The following is a 16,509-nucleotide window of genomic DNA, read 5'->3' as shown; positions in this document are numbered from 1 at the left end:
CCCCTCGCAGCACTTGTGATCCCAGATTCCGGGCCTGTGGTTCCTGATCCCACCCCATTTTTTGCCTTTGATCCCTGACCCCGTATACCTCGTTACGACCCTGATATTAAGGAAGAGCATGATCTACATATGAAAAGCAGCGAGGTTTGTATCAAAACAAGGTCATCCGCAGCCTCGTTTCCAATCCAAGGCCAGGTGACTTAGCACACAACTGTAAAATGGGCTATTTTTCTCTGTCAGATCCATGACGGACTCGAGTTCGCCACCAATCTCGTAGCCTCAGGGTAAAAGAGTGAAACAATCCTTCATGCTCCAAATTTTTGTTAACCCTCAAAACAAAACAAATATTAATTAAGTTCATTGCCACCGAGCTTAGTACAGTAAAAACTGTCGAGAATATCTGCCTCTATATTGTGTTATTCAAACATTGAAAGACTGTTGACACAGCATAAAGTTGAGTGAAAGACGGCAAATCAGTCCTTCCTTTGGTGATTTAGACTGGAATCCGTTTTAAATTTCTGCCGCTACTCTGTTCCAACTTACGTATAACGGATATAACGGAGAACTACTGAAAGCTTGCGCACAAAGATAAAATGCGCGGGCACTTGAAATACATTAGGAAGTAAAACCAGCCGTGTTAACCATGATAACTGAAGTTAGGAAAAACAAGAACAATGTGCCGGTGTTTCACGTTACAATAATATTAAATAGGCTTTTAAGATGAATTTCAAGCATCACTCAATCTATGCGCAGCGCTAGCTATGTTATTATTAACAGAATTGTCTTAAAGCTTTGATCACAGGGTAGATTAGTAATACATGAAGGTTGTTCGTTAATACTTAATCTGAGTGATTTGTTTGTCTCTTTGCCTCTAAAGGATATTCCGCAAGCTCCCGTGCAGAGAGAATTCCACTGGCGTTTATAACTTTCAACTGTAGGTTGCTTCTTGAATTATGGGTGAAAGTGAGACTTCTGGTGACGAAACTCAGGCCATCTTAGAGCTACAGTCCTCTGATGCCGAAAGTTCCTCCGATGATGACGATACATCCTTGGCAGATACAAGCTCACCCCGCTCTTCCGCTGGCAGTGTGTCTGTTTGGAAATCCGTGTTCAACATCGTAAATTTCATCGAAGGAATTGGCTTTCTTGCTCTGCCGTATGCCGTTAAAGAGGGCGGAATACTCATCATTGTGGCATTTTTTATAATACCAGTTTGTTTATGGTATACGGGAAAAGTCCTTATAGAGTGTTTCTACGACACGGACGAAAAGCAAAGAAGAGTAAGAGCGAGATCAACGTTCAAAGAACTAGGAGAGGTTCTGTCTCACAGATACGGAGGATACATAGTAACAGCCTTTGTGCAGTTGGATTTGTACCTGGCTCCAGTTTCATATCTTATTCTCTGTGGATCACTAATGAGTCACGCCCTCCCCTCAATATCCCTCACAGCTATCGCGTGGACATTCATTGCAGGAGTTGCGGTTTTCCCAACAACGTATCTGAAATCCTTGTCAGACATCGCCTGGTTAAGTGTCGTTAGTGTCATCGCATTAATCTCAGTCTTGATCTCTGTTCTTTGGTATGGGGCCAAACACATGGACGAGTGGGATCTGGGCACTATCCTGTTTTGGGACAGTGAAGGTGTCAGCATTGGTCTTTCGATTTTAATTTACGGTTACGGCGCGCTTCCAATTTTGCCATCAGTTGAAGAGAGCATGCGTGAAAAACACAAATTCACCTTAGCTCTTGCTCTAGCATATGCCATAACTATGGTGATAAAAGTCGTTTTTTCTGTCTTTGCGTTCCTTTCCTTTGGATCCGGCACAAATCAAGTTATCCTTAACAATCTACCCGAAGGCCCATTGCGCATGAGTATCAGTTTCATTTTTGTTATTTTCTGTGTTCTTTCGTACGCCCTGCCTCTTTATCCAGTGTTTGATTTTCTCCAAACATTTACAGCGATCGAGACAGTCTCTGCTAGAAGGCCGATATTGGGCCCATTACTGATTCGCATCATTGTGGTTCTGTCGACAATTTTGATTGCAATTCTAGTTCCAAAGTTCGCTTTAGTTGTCTCTTTCGCTGGGAGCGTGTTCGCCTCATTTTTTACCTTCATATTCCCGTGTGCTGTTCACCTTAAATTAAACTTCAGAAAGCTGAAAAGATACGAAGTTTGCTTGGACATCCTGCTGATCTTTATTGGCGCCGTTGCTTTCATATTTGGAGTGATTTATTCAGTGAGGGCCCTTATTCTGGATTAATATAATTTCTCCATTCTATAAATGCCTGTACAAGAGCTAAAATTCGTACTTCAAAACCAACATGGATGAAGACTGTGGCTTAAAACCAGGAACACCTCAAATGGTGATTCGAAACGTGTGAGAACATATTTTCACGGGAAAAGGGCGCGGAGTTGGTGATGCGTCAGAAATGAATTCAAATGCACGTGTTGAACGAGTACGTTTTTTGTACAACTATATTCTTTTGATCATTTCCGTTTACTTTTCCCTTTCCTGTGTTCTTTAAAGGGACTAAGTTACCCCAGGCGCATGCGCGTGTTGATGAGAAGCACTTTGAAATCGTTGGCCCTACTTTTTCAGATACCGTCGGAAAGTTCAGAAAGCTGTTTTCATGTTTGAATCGCGTTCACCTTACTGACCTTAGGAAAGTTAGCTGAATGTTTTTTTTACAAACGTTCTTTAGTAATTACAGAACCTGTTTGTTGCGATATTTTTGAAAGCTTTTGCAATGGAGGAAAAGCAAAAATCCCGCGACGAGTTGTATGCAAATTAGTCTACTCTACTAGACTCTACTACGAGTGTATTTCCATCTCCTTTGTTCTTATACTTTTAACATTCCTTTACGAACCATCAAGCAAACGAATCAGTGAGAACACAAAACCATTGTTTTGTAGTTTCGTTTAATAAATAATATTTTTCAAAGTGTAACTGGCGATTGTTTATTATCAACATTTGTACAGTAATATAACGGGGTTAACGCTCCATGTAACGTAGACATGATATGGCTTTAGTATGTTGGTCCTATCACAATCATGAGGTACCTGATTGTATTATTCTAAGAATAAAAGAATATGTCTTGATAATGAGGAACGTACAGTCATGGCAAAGTTTTCTTGACATAAAAACAATTTCTGGCATGAAGGTCTCTCTCTCCTTTTCGTAATCGACCATACACCGTACTTGACACCCTCCCCCCGTCCCCCTCCACCCCCATGAATCAAAGTCTCTGTAACATTTTTGCTCTTTCGGGGTTGTTTTCACCTGTGGCACTCAACGAGAACAATTAAACATAATACTTAAAATGATGTCTCGCGTGTTCCCAAATCGTTGGTGACCTTTTAAAGATACATTTGTTTAAGCTTATACTGATGCATCTGTTCGGATGCTTGAGCTAAATCTTAGAAAACGGAATTTTATTCCCAGAATTAACTACCTGTTAACGCCTTTACGAAAATGCTAGCTGACCTTTTTATCGCATTTTGAACGACATAGTTGCCCCTTCGAAAACGAAAGGAAATAGTTTTCCAGTGTTCCGAAATTTTCAGCTGACATTTTGCCGAAGAAAGTTACAGATTTCCTCTACGACTAAACCCGAATTTCTGAGACAATGAAGGCCTTCCCAACAAATATCCGTCGAAATGAACCGAATGGTGCCCCTGTTTTCACCCTTCAAAGTGGTTGCAGTCCCATGGTGTTTTCAAAGATTGTTCACTCGGTAGTGGTCTCCCCAACTTTCCATCCAGATTTCCTGCCATCCTCATAAAGCTGCCTTAAAACTCTTTTAAATTCTCCCTTGGCCGTTAACTCTTCATATTTTCTGTACAGTTGTAAAGCTGTGTTAGCGTCTTCCGTGCTGTCGTGGGTTTCGGACTGGATTGTTAAGCCTACAATAATGAAAAAATGTTAGTAATTCAAAGAATTAATAATCAACCAATCAACCAATCGCCTAATCAACCAACCAACCAATCAATCAATCAATCCATAAATGAATGAATGAATGAATCAATCAATCAATCAATCAATCAATCAATCAATCAATCAATCAGTCAGTCGTCCATCCATCCATCCATCCCTCATCCCCTCCCTCCCTCCCTCCCTCCCTCCCTCCCTCCAGTCAGTTAGTCAGTCAGTCAGTCAGTCAGTCAGTCAGTCAGTCTGTCAGTCAGTCAGTTAGCCAGCCAGCCAGCCAGCCAGCTAGTGAGTCACTCAGTGTTTTCGCCAGCCAGTCAATAATTCATCCACCAAGTCAGTCTGTAGGAAAGGCAGACATTGAATAGTTTTGTAAACCTCACAATACTTTATCAGTCATTAATCGACCAATCTACCAGGGCAAGAGGGGACCACTAAGCATTTAAAGAGAAGCTTTACCTAAGAAATACCACGCAAGGAATCGAAGTGAGATGTACCGCTGACGGACAAGATGAAATAATTCTACCGTGTCAAACACCTGTTCCCTTGGTACCTAGAAAAACACATGAAAAAACGTAAATCAATGTCGCGTTTAACCATTGTTATCGAAAGTAACATTTTCTTGTGGAATACAGGCTTCGTAAAGGAATTGGAAGCGCGTGAGCTTTAAGGGTCAATCTAACATACCAGGATATTTATTACTCTGAAATCCTTTTTCAACCCATGGCCAACGAACTTCACTTTCCGGGCGACCAAGGCTCGAAGTTTGCGATAAGTTGTTTTTAACGTGGTGAGATGCTTGGAGGACATTGTGGCGTCTAAATCACCTGGTTTTATACCAGAAAACTTCGTAAGGTAGTCAACAACCTGGAAAAAGAAATGACTCTATGAAAACACATAGTGGGAAGATATTGAACAGTCTTGAAATGTTGGCAGTAAAACGAGTGGTTTTACAGCAAAGTTTTGAACATTTTATGGCGTCATTTTATAGAAAACTGCCGTCCACAACATGGAAAAAGTATGAGCGGAATTGGTATCATTTTCCACTGATTACGAAAGAGCGCGCGTTACTTCTGATGTCATTTTTGTCTGTTTAACAAATAAATACCATGTTGCCGTGCGTCTGTTCAGTAATAGATCACAGAAGACGTCAAAATATGGTAAGAACAAAAAAGTGGCACACGAGGCGCAGCCGAGTGTGTCACTGATGTTCTTACCACATTTTGACGTCTTCTGTGATCTATTGCTGAACAGACGCACGGCAACATAGTCTATTTGTTTTATATAATAAAGAAGCAAAAGTTGTTAATGGTGATGTCATGTATGCGTCTGTCCTCCAATAGATCATAAGTAAGAACCAATCAAAATGCGGTTAGAATTCAGCTTATTATACTCTTATAGACAGTATCTGCGAGCCAATCAGCGCGTGGGGATTTTGACAGTTACTGCAAAACAACCTTATGTACCTGCAATGGACGGTTGGAACTTTAATCGAGCTAAGGATAAAAATAACTTGGAGTCACACCCACGAATAATTAACAAATCGACGGCAGTTTTCTACAGTCTTTACTCTTATAGATAAAATGACCTTATGAAATGTTCAAAACTCATGTTTTGGAATTGGTTAACATAACACTTCATTCGCGGCCTTTCCTTTTCACAGGAGCCCACTCACCTGTTCTGTTGTTGAAATATAGTCATCTATAAATGGTACACCAGCTAATGGTCCATCGCTACAAAAAGAGACAAAAAGTTCATCAGCTTAACTCTAAAGCCGGGAAACAAGACGGAAGGTTCCTGGGTCTGGTGTAAAAGCGCGAGGTAGTGAGACGGGAAAATGGAGGACGTGAGCCGCCCATCTTTTCCTTCCAGCTCCACAACCGAGACTTCCTTATTCTCTAGATTACAGTTTTCACTGCTAAAACAACCACGAAACTAGGCGCTCAAATCCTTGCATGCCCCCAGCGCTCCCATGAATGGAGCATAATGACTCACCATTCTTCAGGGGGAGTGTTTTTATACAGTCAACTCTCGCCTTGCGGAAACCTCGCTATCACGGACACCCCGATAAATTCGAACAGCAACTAAATTCCCGGCAAAAATAAACTACAGAGGTTTGACTGAAATAAATTCCCGCTATTACGGACTCTTGCTATTAAGGACACTAACTTGCGGTCCCAAGGGTGTCCGTTTGACTGAAATAAATTCCCGCTATTACGGACTCTTGCTATTAAGGACACTAACTTGCGGTCCCAAGGGTGTCCGCAATAAAGAGAATTGACTATATATAAGCAGTCTTATCAAACTTTTCGCCCTCTTTTAGTGATCGCAGTTATGTCCTATTTTTACCCTCCCACTTCCCCTTCGGAAAAGTGTACCTACTTAACCTATCTGCCACGTGACCCTCTGAACAAAATCTTGTCAACCATCCCTTAAGCCCCATTCACACCAACAAAACACGTTTAATTAAACCAGGTTTAACAAAATGAAAACTGGTAACAGAAAGTTGAACCATCGGCTTTGACATAGGATTCAAGTAAGCTTAACTTATGTTTTCATTTGTGTTAAATCTGTAGTCGACAAAAAACCCAAGGCAACTTTTATGAAGGAAACAATTTAACTAAACAGCTTTTAAACGTGTTTAAGCCTTGGTGTGAATGGGGCATTAGTTCGAGTGGGCAACAAGGGGCTATAATAGCTTATAATGGCGGTGCAAATTGTTTACTATCTTACCCTCGCACAACAGTGACACGAGCTACGCTCATCTGACTCGGTTTTATTGTAGACCGAGTACCATCGCTCCTAATTTCGGCTTCCTCCTAAAAAATACACAAACACAAAACAAGATGATTGAATGTCCAGTTCCTTTGTCTGTTTGTAGATTACTCGGTAGATCAATAAATCCAACAAGTGAAGCAAAAGGTTTTTAACTCACTCATCGATTAAAGGAGACTACCTTATTAGAGAAAATTAACGCCAGTGTTCATCAAGGTGTTTGAAATATATGCGATTAAAAACAAATTAAAGTGCTTTCGCGGCAGCCATATTGCAGGAGCGAAGCAATGGAATGATTTTCCTTTGGGAGTATTTTTATGCAAATATTTTTGTTCTATATCTCCAACATGGCCGCCGTGAAAACAATCTAAAGGAGTGTGGAGTTTGTTGAACTAAATGAAATTTGCCCAAGAATGAAGGTAAATTTCAAAATTATTTATAAAAGAAATTAACGCGAGGGTGGACTTAGTGGTCCTTTGTACTAAGGTTAAACCTTCCCATGTTTCTTTGCGCGAGCGAGTTGTATTTCTATATTCTTTTGTGATTTTGAGGGTCCCGGGTACGAGGGAAAAGCTAAAACCTTCGAAGTCGTAACCTTCTGGGAACCTGTTAGGTGATAAATGCATTTCTATGACAGTTACGGCGCTATCAAGTATCTTTAAAAAGCCAGCAGTGTGGAAAACGAAGCTACTACGACGAAATTTAAGATGTTAAAACAAGTCGGCAACAGAGGAACCCCAGGGAAAAGAGGGATTCCCCAAGGGGTAAATAACTCACAGAATACTGCCCCGAAGAATCGCCTCGCACCTGATTCAGAGTAACAAACTCGGCATCCAGTCCAACGAGATCTCCTTCGCCCGGTAGTTCATCAGGTCCCAAGGGGGTAAACTCCCGAGACACACTCCCTCTCCGGACCAGGGAAACATCTTGGTAAAGTACGCTGTCATCGATTCTCTGACTAACTGTTGTAGAAGAAGAAAAATTTCATGCATGGGTATCAATTTTGCTTTAAAAAATATCTCGGTCATATGTCCTGACCTTATTCAAAGTTTCTTTGAGGGGGGGGGGGGGGGGGGGACTTAGGACATACCGTATTTATTCGATTAACCGCCCTAGGCGCTTATTTAATTTTGGGTCCATGAAAGTGGGCAGTTATTCGAGGTGGGCGACATTTTTAGAGAATAAGAAAACAAGGGATAACAAGTTTGTTTCGCTTCAACAAGACAAAACAAAGTACAAAAGCTAACATAAACAAGCCATAAAAATTATAAAAGTTCATTGACTACCGTATCTAAAACCAATTTTGGAACACAAGTGACACTCATCTTTCTTCACGCTGGGCTAGTACAGAAATGTTTTTTGTTGGGAGGGGGTGGGGGTAGGCGCTAATTATGTTCTTGGTCTTTCAGGGTGGGCGCTTAGTTACTTTTTGGGCTTTCAGAGTGGGTGGTTAATCGAATAAATACGGTAGGTGGCACACACCCGAGTCATACCAACAACATTCTAAAATGCATGCATGTGTTTACAGATAAACAAACTATTGGATGTTCGTTTACTTTAGTTCCAATAAAAAAAAAAAAAACACTACGATAGCGCACCAGCTATTCAGGTTGCTTAGGGCATGTGCGATTGTATCTGTTCCAAACTAAAAGGTTTTTGGTACCACTATGGTTACATCGATAGTAGTTTGGACAACGTTCTACTTACTCGTGGTTTCATGGCGACTATTAATATCTCTCCGCGTAAAAACAACGGCGCATGGCATTTTCCAGTCCAGCGAGAAATGAACCGCGTCGTTCTATTGAGAAATGAATAAGAACAGAATGAGTCACTATTAACTTTAACAGAGGAACACAACAACAAGAGCATATGTATATTTTGTAATGCCTACCACTAAGCGCTGTACCATCTCCAAAAGAAAGATAAAAAAGCAAAAACTAAGGGTGCGTTCGATTGACCCCATTCCGGAATAGGTATACATACAATGACTACAAGAAATCCCTCATGAGAGGTTTTTGGAGTTACCGGAGTACAAAATGGCTTTTAAATTATCGTATTTCAACAAAGTTTGTAACGTCTTCCCAAATTTACCTAGAAAGAGAAATCTAACAGCTATTCCGCTTATTCTTATTCCGGAATGCGGTCAATTGCGGTCAATTTCAACCTCCGCTTCAGGCGCTTTCCGTTCACGTATCCCTTGGACAGAATTTTTTTCTTTTTTTTTTTTTTGGCAAGCGAACACTGAATTCTTCGAGTGTTTGAGTCATCATCTTTGATTCACTAAACAGGGGAAGAGACAAGATGAGCAAACAAGAGCGCGGAGGGAGGGGGGGGAGCAGGGGAAAGAAAGACGTGGTGATACGGGTTCATTTTGTCCAATACTTTCTTGATACATAGGCTGCTACGCACACCTGCGATTGGTTGAAAGCGGAGACGGAAGAGAGCGCAGCGGGTAAAAGACAGAGACAATTGAAAGGCTGACCCACAAGTCTCCGTTATAGACGAAAACGATCAGTGTTTTAGATTGTCTTATGATGACAATAAGCGAAGACATGGATCAAACAGGAGGCGAAAAATGTGTTATCAGACGAAAACGTATTAGAATGGACGAAAGGAATCGAACAAAAAAGAAAATAATGGGTATTTAGCCAAGCAATCGATGTGGGCAGGACCTTGGCCCGGTGAAATAAAGGATCTTAAGATAAGTGGGAGGGTGGGAGTTTTCTGCTGTCGACGTCTACATTGCCGACTTTCATATCGTGGGGACTGGGTATGAAACTGTGTATTATGGGATATGGGACGCAACACCCACATAGCCAGAAAGAGGACACTGAACTTTACAACATCCTCAAGTTTGGTGTTAATCAAGCCAATATTAGACGAGATACAGCCATTCAAAATCTCCAATTTTTACTATGAAGTACATACGGACGCCGAACAAGTCCGGCTATCCATACATTTCTTAGTAAATTTTTTAAAGTTTTTGAATGGCTGTATCTCGTTCAATATTGGCCCAAATCTCACCAAACTTGAGGATTTTGTAAAGCTCGGTGTGCTCTTTCTGGCTGTGGGAGTGTTTTGTCTCATATCCCATAATACACAGACTCGTACCCAGTCCCGCACGATATGAAAGTCGGCAATTGCGAAGGATCGTTCGCCTTCTGTTTGTGTTCCACGTCCTCAGTAAACCGCCTTCAACCAAGTGATTCATTACAGCGCAGAAGAAAATCCATGAAAATGCAGAGATTGCTTGCAGAAAATTTCCACTTATCTTAAGATGCTTTAATCAACCCACTACTTATCTTACCGGCGGTACAGGAGTGATGGCGAAATCATTAAAAAGGTACCATTGGCTACATGTAACTCCCTGAAAAAGAAAACCAAGGGCGATAATTAGACTGTATTGGTAATCAACCCATCTCCACCCGAATGCCGGCAACCTGAAGTCACCTGGATTTATGTTGACTAAATTCCAAGGAAGCAGCCTCGTTCGGTTCCCAGACCTAATGGCGCTTATTGAACAAACCGAGCTGCCTGTGTGAGGCTTGGGACCGAGCTTCCCAATCAGTGACGTTATTTTCGGCCGCGAGGCAAGGACGACTGGATGTGTTGGTTTTTGTGGAGGGAGGAAAACCGAAGAAAGACCATCGGGGCAGGGACGAGAACCGACAACAAACTCAAATATATGGCGTCAACGCCGGGAACCGAACCCGGGCCACACTGGTGGGAGGCGAGTGCTCTTACCACTGCGCCATCCCTGCCCTTCGTCTAAGGAAAAAACATGACATGAGCCAAGAAAATATTTAGACCGGAGATAAATTTTCGCGGGATTTGTTTCGAGCGGAGTGTAAATGTATTTTCCCAAGTTATGGAATGAATAATTTGGAGGTGTGCATGAGTATTTGTGATTAGGTAAGACTAAGTGGGTAATATTCAAGTAAAACAAAGTATGTCAGCGGCGGAGAACCCATAAAAATGGAATGACTTTTTTTTTCTTTTTTTAGTGCAAAATGAGGACTTTTGTCCTTATATATAGTTCCCAGGCGTGCTAGCCCTGTGAGGGAAATTTGGTTTGCCGAGGTAAAAGAAAAATCTTCGACGTCGGCGGGATTTGAACCCAAGACCTCTCGATTTCCTTCACAGGGCTAGCAAGCCGGGAGAATTATAAGGACAGAAGTCCTCACTTTTGGCACAAAATAAATAAATAAATAAAAAAATAATAAATAAATAAATAACTAAATCATAATAATAATTTCATTCCATTTTTAAGTGGGTGATAATCTGACCATCAATAAACGAGATGCCTATTCCTGATTCTTGTCTGCGTTTGAAAATGATTGTTGGTGTGAAAATGATTTGTTCTCGTTTCACTGCAGAGTGATTAGAGAACAGGGCTCTTTGCACGTAAAACGGCAAATTTCTCTGGACAAGTTTTCATTTGACACATTTGAAATTCTCGTGTGAACGACAGCACATGTCAAGTTTTTCCTCTAAAGTGCTACTACGACGAAAATTTAAGAAAATAGACGTACTAAATAGGTGCCATGCCTATTTTTATCTCAAACTTCACACCAGAAGTCTGATTATTTAAACATAGTTTTTTCGGTTTTCGCTGTCCGCTATTACTCGATTCGCAAATGGCCGGGAGCGAGGAAAGGGTTGGGTCAAAAACCGATTTGGCTAGTTTTCCTCTGTTTCGCTTCCAGAAGAACTGGAAGAAGAAGAAGAAGACGGCAACGACATCTTAAATTCACTTCTTGATTGATTTACTCGCTCTGTCAAACTCCATGAACTGACGCGCATATGACGTCACGAGCCAACTCTTGCGTGAAGACCGCTTAATAAAATAATCAGTCTTCTTTATTGCGAACCGAGTAATGGCGGACAGATTTTTAGCGGTTTTTGGCTGGCCATTTCCCGACTTAACTGGCTTCCACAAATGCGTAGTATTATTATGGGCATAGTGACTGAATTGACGTTGAAAAAAGCCGATGAGAAAAACAAAAAATGTTCGTGGTAGTAGCAATTTAACAGGTGTCCTTTTTCCAAACTGGTAACACAGCGTAACCCTATCCTAACAATTCTGTGTATTTTCCATCTCACGCACCTGACGGCTGTCAGTTAAAGGGGCAGGTCACCTGTTTTTAGTGTCACTTTGAAATCTATTTGCATCAATGGTAACGTTTGAATAATGGTCCATTTTTATGAAAAAGTTACTCATCGTATGGAAAGAAACTTGCCTAAATCATCTTTAGCTGCAGCTGGCCAGGATGAAAATTAATAGATTGCAATAATTTTTTGAAGTTCTTCCCATTTGTACTGCAAAACCAGCTATAAACTGATTATGAATATGTGAATGACCATCGAAGTTATGAACGCAACTAAGCAGTTGCGAAAAGAAAGCCTGAAAAAAAATTCAGGCTTGAACAGAATTAAAACCCAAGACCTCTGCGATACCGGTATAGAGCTCTACCAACTGAGCTATCAAGCGAACTAGGAGCTGGTTTTTTTTTGTCTTTGAAATCAACTTCTGAAAGATGAATATGTGACAGTAAATATAAGAAATATTCCATGTACAATTGCAAATGAATCATTTAAATTCATAGATGCCATCAATGTATTTAAACTTTTCATCCGGAGTTCAAATACATATTTTTTCGTATATTTACTTTCATCTGACATTTGTTAACCAAATGTCTGTTGGTCTACTGTTAATAAAATTAGTCTGTTTCTCTATTGTTTTTCTGACTTGTTGAAGTCCTTAGTAAGTTGTTTGCAATGCGTGTATTTGTTTTCAGCAGGAATCCAGCCAACCAGGCTTCCTCAAACTAATGAAAGAGTTTAATTGGCTGTCTGCCAGACTACGCTTACAGAACACAAGGTAATCGTGGGTAAATCCGCGCTTTTCGTCGACACGGGTGTCCTATAATCAACTTCTTCAGTTCAAAATTTCCAGATCATCGATACGCTTCCTAAGTTGATAACCATAGTAAGCTTGTGCTGGCCTGACATCGCTTCCGAGATCCGCCTAAATTTAATTTCGACCGTCGATTGAAGAAGGAAACCACAGTTGGCAAATAGCCACGCTTTACACAGCGCCAAGGAAGGAGCCAGAAAAATTAGCAACGACTACACCAGCAATTTGCAAACGGCCGAGAAATCCAGTCGTCCCTGTTAAAACACCAATCCTTAGCCCTCAGCCCACTGAACTTACTTTCCTACGTGGATTACCTTTCGGCGACGGACTCGTTATTCTTTTTGACCATCGTTTAGAGAATCTTTTAAAACACAGTTGATAAATTGACGACTGCAGCCCCAAGATACCAACAATTAATTCCACTTGCAAACTAAGGAAGACCCACCGGGTAGAATGGAGTGGTAAGGTAGGCTTTCCAGCCGACTTAATCGATAAGGTGACACGGAGAGCAAATTTCCAATAAGATGAACCGCATCAAACCTTCATGTTACCATCTGCTTTTTCAAGTTCTTCACCTGCTGTACGGCTGTTTTGTTGTACAAGGGGAGTACAGGGACGGAGACATCATCTTGGGTGGACTTTTTAGTATTCATCAGCAAGGATCTTCGGAGGGTCAGTGCGGTGCACTCTACACAAAAGGACTAGGAGCTGCAGTGGCAATGATCTTCGCCATTGAAAAGATAAACAACGATTCAAGTCTGCTTCCCAACATCACCATTGGTTACGATATACGAGACTACTGCGAGAGTGTTACCAGAGCAACGCAGATCACTTACGATCTTGTTAAAGACAAATGCTGCATGAACGAGACAAGAAGAACAGGAAGAAAGAAGTCGATCCTGGCCATAATTGGTCCATTCGAATCGCGAGTGGCATTGGTCATCGCTGGGGGTCTTCAAATGTTCAATATTTCAGCTATAAGTGGGACAACATCGAGCCCAGAACTCGGTTCAATTTCCTACAAAAACTTTTTTCGCACCATACCTTCAGATACGTTTCTAGCAAAGGCCATGGCCGACACTATGGAGTATTTCAATTGGACGTACGTGGGTGCAGTGGGGCTCGCTGATTCGTACGGGCGAAATGGAGTGTGGTCTCTCGCCAAAGAAGCCACCAACCGAAAAAGCCATTTATGCGTTGCTTTGACGGAATTCGTAGACCTTGAAGAGCCGTATAAGAGCGCTAGGAAGATTGTCAAAAGATTACGAAAGCGCGAGAACGTCAGAGTTATAGCCACGTGGTTATTCGGAAGCTTTGAAGAAATATTTTACCGGGAGGTACAACGGCAAAATCTCACTGGGCGCGTTTGGGTTACAAGCTTTTCATCCGCTTCAGCGTTTTCTGTTCTTGACGGATCCATAGGATTCCAATTCCATAGCTCTAACGATGGGGGCTTTCAAGAATATTTGCAGACTTCTTTCACTGACCGGGCACAACAGCAGGGTCGTTCGAAATGGTTGGGTGAGGTTAGCGCGCTGAGACAAAACTGTTCTTTACATGAGAAAGGTAACGCTGTAAATAGCCAGAACGAATTCTGTTCCCAAAATCTGGCCCATCGTATGTACGCATCATATCTTCCATACGTCATCGACGCTGTGTATGCCGTCGCGCATGCGTTGAAAATAGACATCATCGCTCGTAACAAAGATGCGAATGGCAGAAACTGTCCGCAAGATTTTGACCCGAAGGACCTCCAAGAACGTTTTCAGCGGCTACGTTTTGTTGGCCTGACTGGAAACGAGTCGTTTAATGATTTTGGCGACAGGCAATCAGCGTTCTATGACATTGTGAATTTGAGACACGTTCATGTGGCCGGTACTGAGCGACTGGAACAAATTATCGTCGGCAAATGGGAACATGACGACAGAAACGATGGCAAGCATTTGCAAATTTTCAAAGAAATTCGATGGAACTCTGCTTTTAGCACCCTTCCAAAGTCTGACTGCGTGGAACAATGCTCAGCAGGAACTAGAAAATCCTTAACCTCACCTTGTTGTTGGCAGTGTGTTCCGTGCCTACTGGGAACAGTCAACCCGACTCCTGGGTCTGAAAGCTGCATGAAATGTCCTATGGGGAAGCATTCCAATGGAGCTCGGACAAAGTGTGTAGACTTGCCTTTCAAAAATTTGAACTATTCCAGTGCTGGAGGAATAGTTATCCTTATCTTTGGTGTCTGCGGTGTAATTGTGTCGCTGTATTGTTTCGTTATAATCATCAAACGTTGGAACACCCCCATTATCAGAGCATCAAACAGGGCAGTGAGCCTTGCTCTGTTAACGGGCATTCTCTTGCTCTTATCTCTCGTGTTTATCAATTTTTTGGAGCCTACAAATACAATCTGCAAAATGATCTTCCCATGGCGTTACGTAACTTACAACTTGTGCCTAGCAACTCTACTGGTCAAAATTTGGCGCATCTGCACGGCTTTCCGAGTCCCAGTATTTCACTGTCTTCCAATAAACGGCCTTTCCAAGAAAAAGCAGGGAGCTATCGTGGTAACATTGCATGTTTTTCTGTTGCTTCTGTTGTTAACCTGGCTACTTCTAGACCCACCATTCAAAACACGCAACATTTTCCCAGAAAACTATGTTTTCATTGCGTGCAAAGCGTACAGCTCCTCAGTTGGAAAATATCTGTTCATTCTCACGTGCTCTTACATTTTTGCTCACACTTTGTTCTGCGCATTTTGCTCTTTCAAGATCAGGAACATCCCGGAAAACTTCAGCGAGGCCAAGCGAATCTCATTTGCCATGTACATCTTCTTGTTTTCGCTACTGGCCTTTCACCCAGTGGAGTTTTCAATGGACGGATGGTACGTCACTGTTGTGGATTGCGTAACAACGCTTTTAAGTGCTTATGGATTGCTTGGTTGCGTATTTTTGCCAAAGATATACATCCTTCTCTTCACACCAGAGGTGAACAGTTTAAGCAGCATGCGGCAGGAAGTATCTAAATACTCGTTTGGTCTTGGCGCTGTCCGTGTGCATCCAGTACAGTCAACACAAACCGAGTAGACTTCTTCTTGCTGTGAACATCCTTCGACCCACACGGGCTAGCCTGCGTGGCAAGCGTGCACGCAGCCTTCATACCGATAACCAATTACAAAGTCAAACTCTCAAACAGTTTTTGTGGCGGTAACTATCAATTCTGTACATATAATCCTGAAGTCTGACCAATCAAATAGAGCTATTTAGCAGTATTTTCTGCGGTGCTGTTTATTACATGTATGACGTACCAAAGTGGTCTAACGTTTGAGTATGTGGATGAATACGTCAAGTGTGACCATTCAGATGAAAGCTACTGAGCAGTACTTTTCTGTACTAGACTCTCATTTTTGAGTTTGGGGATGAAATGCCAAAGTGTGACCATTCAGATGAAAGCTACTGAGCAGTACTTTCCTGAGGTGTTGTTTATTACGCTGTACAAGGTGCTTCTAACGATTGAGCCCAGATTTCAGTGAGCCAATTCAAATGCAAGCTTTTTAGCAGTACTTTACAACGGTACCGGGTTTGGGGTGCAAGGGGTGACGCAGTGGTAAGAGCACTCGCCTCCCAATAATGTGACCCGTGTTCGATTCCCGGTCTCGGCGTCATATGTGGGGTGAGTTTGTTGTTGGTTCTCGCCCTTGCTTCAAGACGTTTTTCTGCGAATACTCCTGTTTTTCCCTCTCCTCAAAAACCAACATTTCCAATTTCCAATTCGATCTGGATTATTGTCAAGTTCTTTCTCATGAGCTTCTGGCTCAGGAGATTGTGCAAGCACTCCCCGTGTTATTGACATTAAATAAATTACTTTACTCTATTGCTCTCAAAACGAAGATTGACAATT

General features: G+C 41.8%; 2 protein-coding genes and 1 long non-coding RNA gene across 4 annotated transcripts in view; 1 reads left to right on the top strand and 2 right to left on the bottom strand.

The window, feature by feature from the left end:
- LOC146472735 (vesicular inhibitory amino acid transporter-like) overlaps positions 1-2,450 on the top strand; it is a 30,524-nt gene extending 28,074 nt beyond the window's left edge. For both annotated transcript variants that reach the window (XM_085119454.1, XM_085119453.1), the window contains exon 2: positions 878-2,450. In XM_085119454.1, coding sequence (XP_084975580.1) covers positions 954-2,261 — 1,308 coding nt within the window. In that variant the 5' untranslated portion in view covers positions 878-953 and the 3' untranslated portion in view covers positions 2,262-2,450. The remainder of the gene's footprint in view (positions 1-877) is intronic.
- A 132-nt stretch (positions 2,451-2,582) lies between these two features.
- LOC146472730 (uncharacterized) overlaps positions 2,583-16,509 on the bottom strand; it is a 96,228-nt gene continuing 82,301 nt past the window's right edge. Inside the window, exon 2 of the long non-coding RNA XR_014866570.1 lies at positions 2,583-2,740. This is a non-coding gene — a long non-coding RNA (uncharacterized LOC146472730). The remainder of the gene's footprint in view (positions 2,741-16,509) is intronic.
- LOC146472734 (PAN2-PAN3 deadenylation complex catalytic subunit PAN2-like) overlaps positions 2,904-16,509 on the bottom strand; it is a 34,579-nt gene continuing 20,973 nt past the window's right edge. The window contains exons 25-32 of the mRNA XM_085119451.1: positions 10,012-10,071; positions 8,412-8,502; positions 7,512-7,666; positions 6,663-6,748; positions 5,605-5,662; positions 4,617-4,796; positions 4,389-4,482; positions 2,904-3,904 (exon numbers count right to left, since the gene is read on the bottom strand). Of these exons, the coding sequence (XP_084975577.1) occupies positions 3,729-3,904; positions 4,389-4,482; positions 4,617-4,796; positions 5,605-5,662; positions 6,663-6,748; positions 7,512-7,666; positions 8,412-8,502; positions 10,012-10,071 (900 nt within the window). The 3' untranslated portion in view covers positions 2,904-3,728. The remainder of the gene's footprint in view (positions 3,905-4,388; positions 4,483-4,616; positions 4,797-5,604; positions 5,663-6,662; positions 6,749-7,511; positions 7,667-8,411; positions 8,503-10,011; positions 10,072-16,509) is intronic.

This window comes from Pavona decussata, unplaced genomic scaffold (genome assembly GCF_977016875.1).
Source record: "Pavona decussata unplaced genomic scaffold, jaPavDecu1.1 SCAFFOLD_98, whole genome shotgun sequence".
Lineage (NCBI taxonomy): Eukaryota > Metazoa > Cnidaria > Anthozoa > Scleractinia > Agariciidae > Pavona > Pavona decussata.
This window is presented reverse-complemented; position numbering and strand designations above follow the sequence as displayed.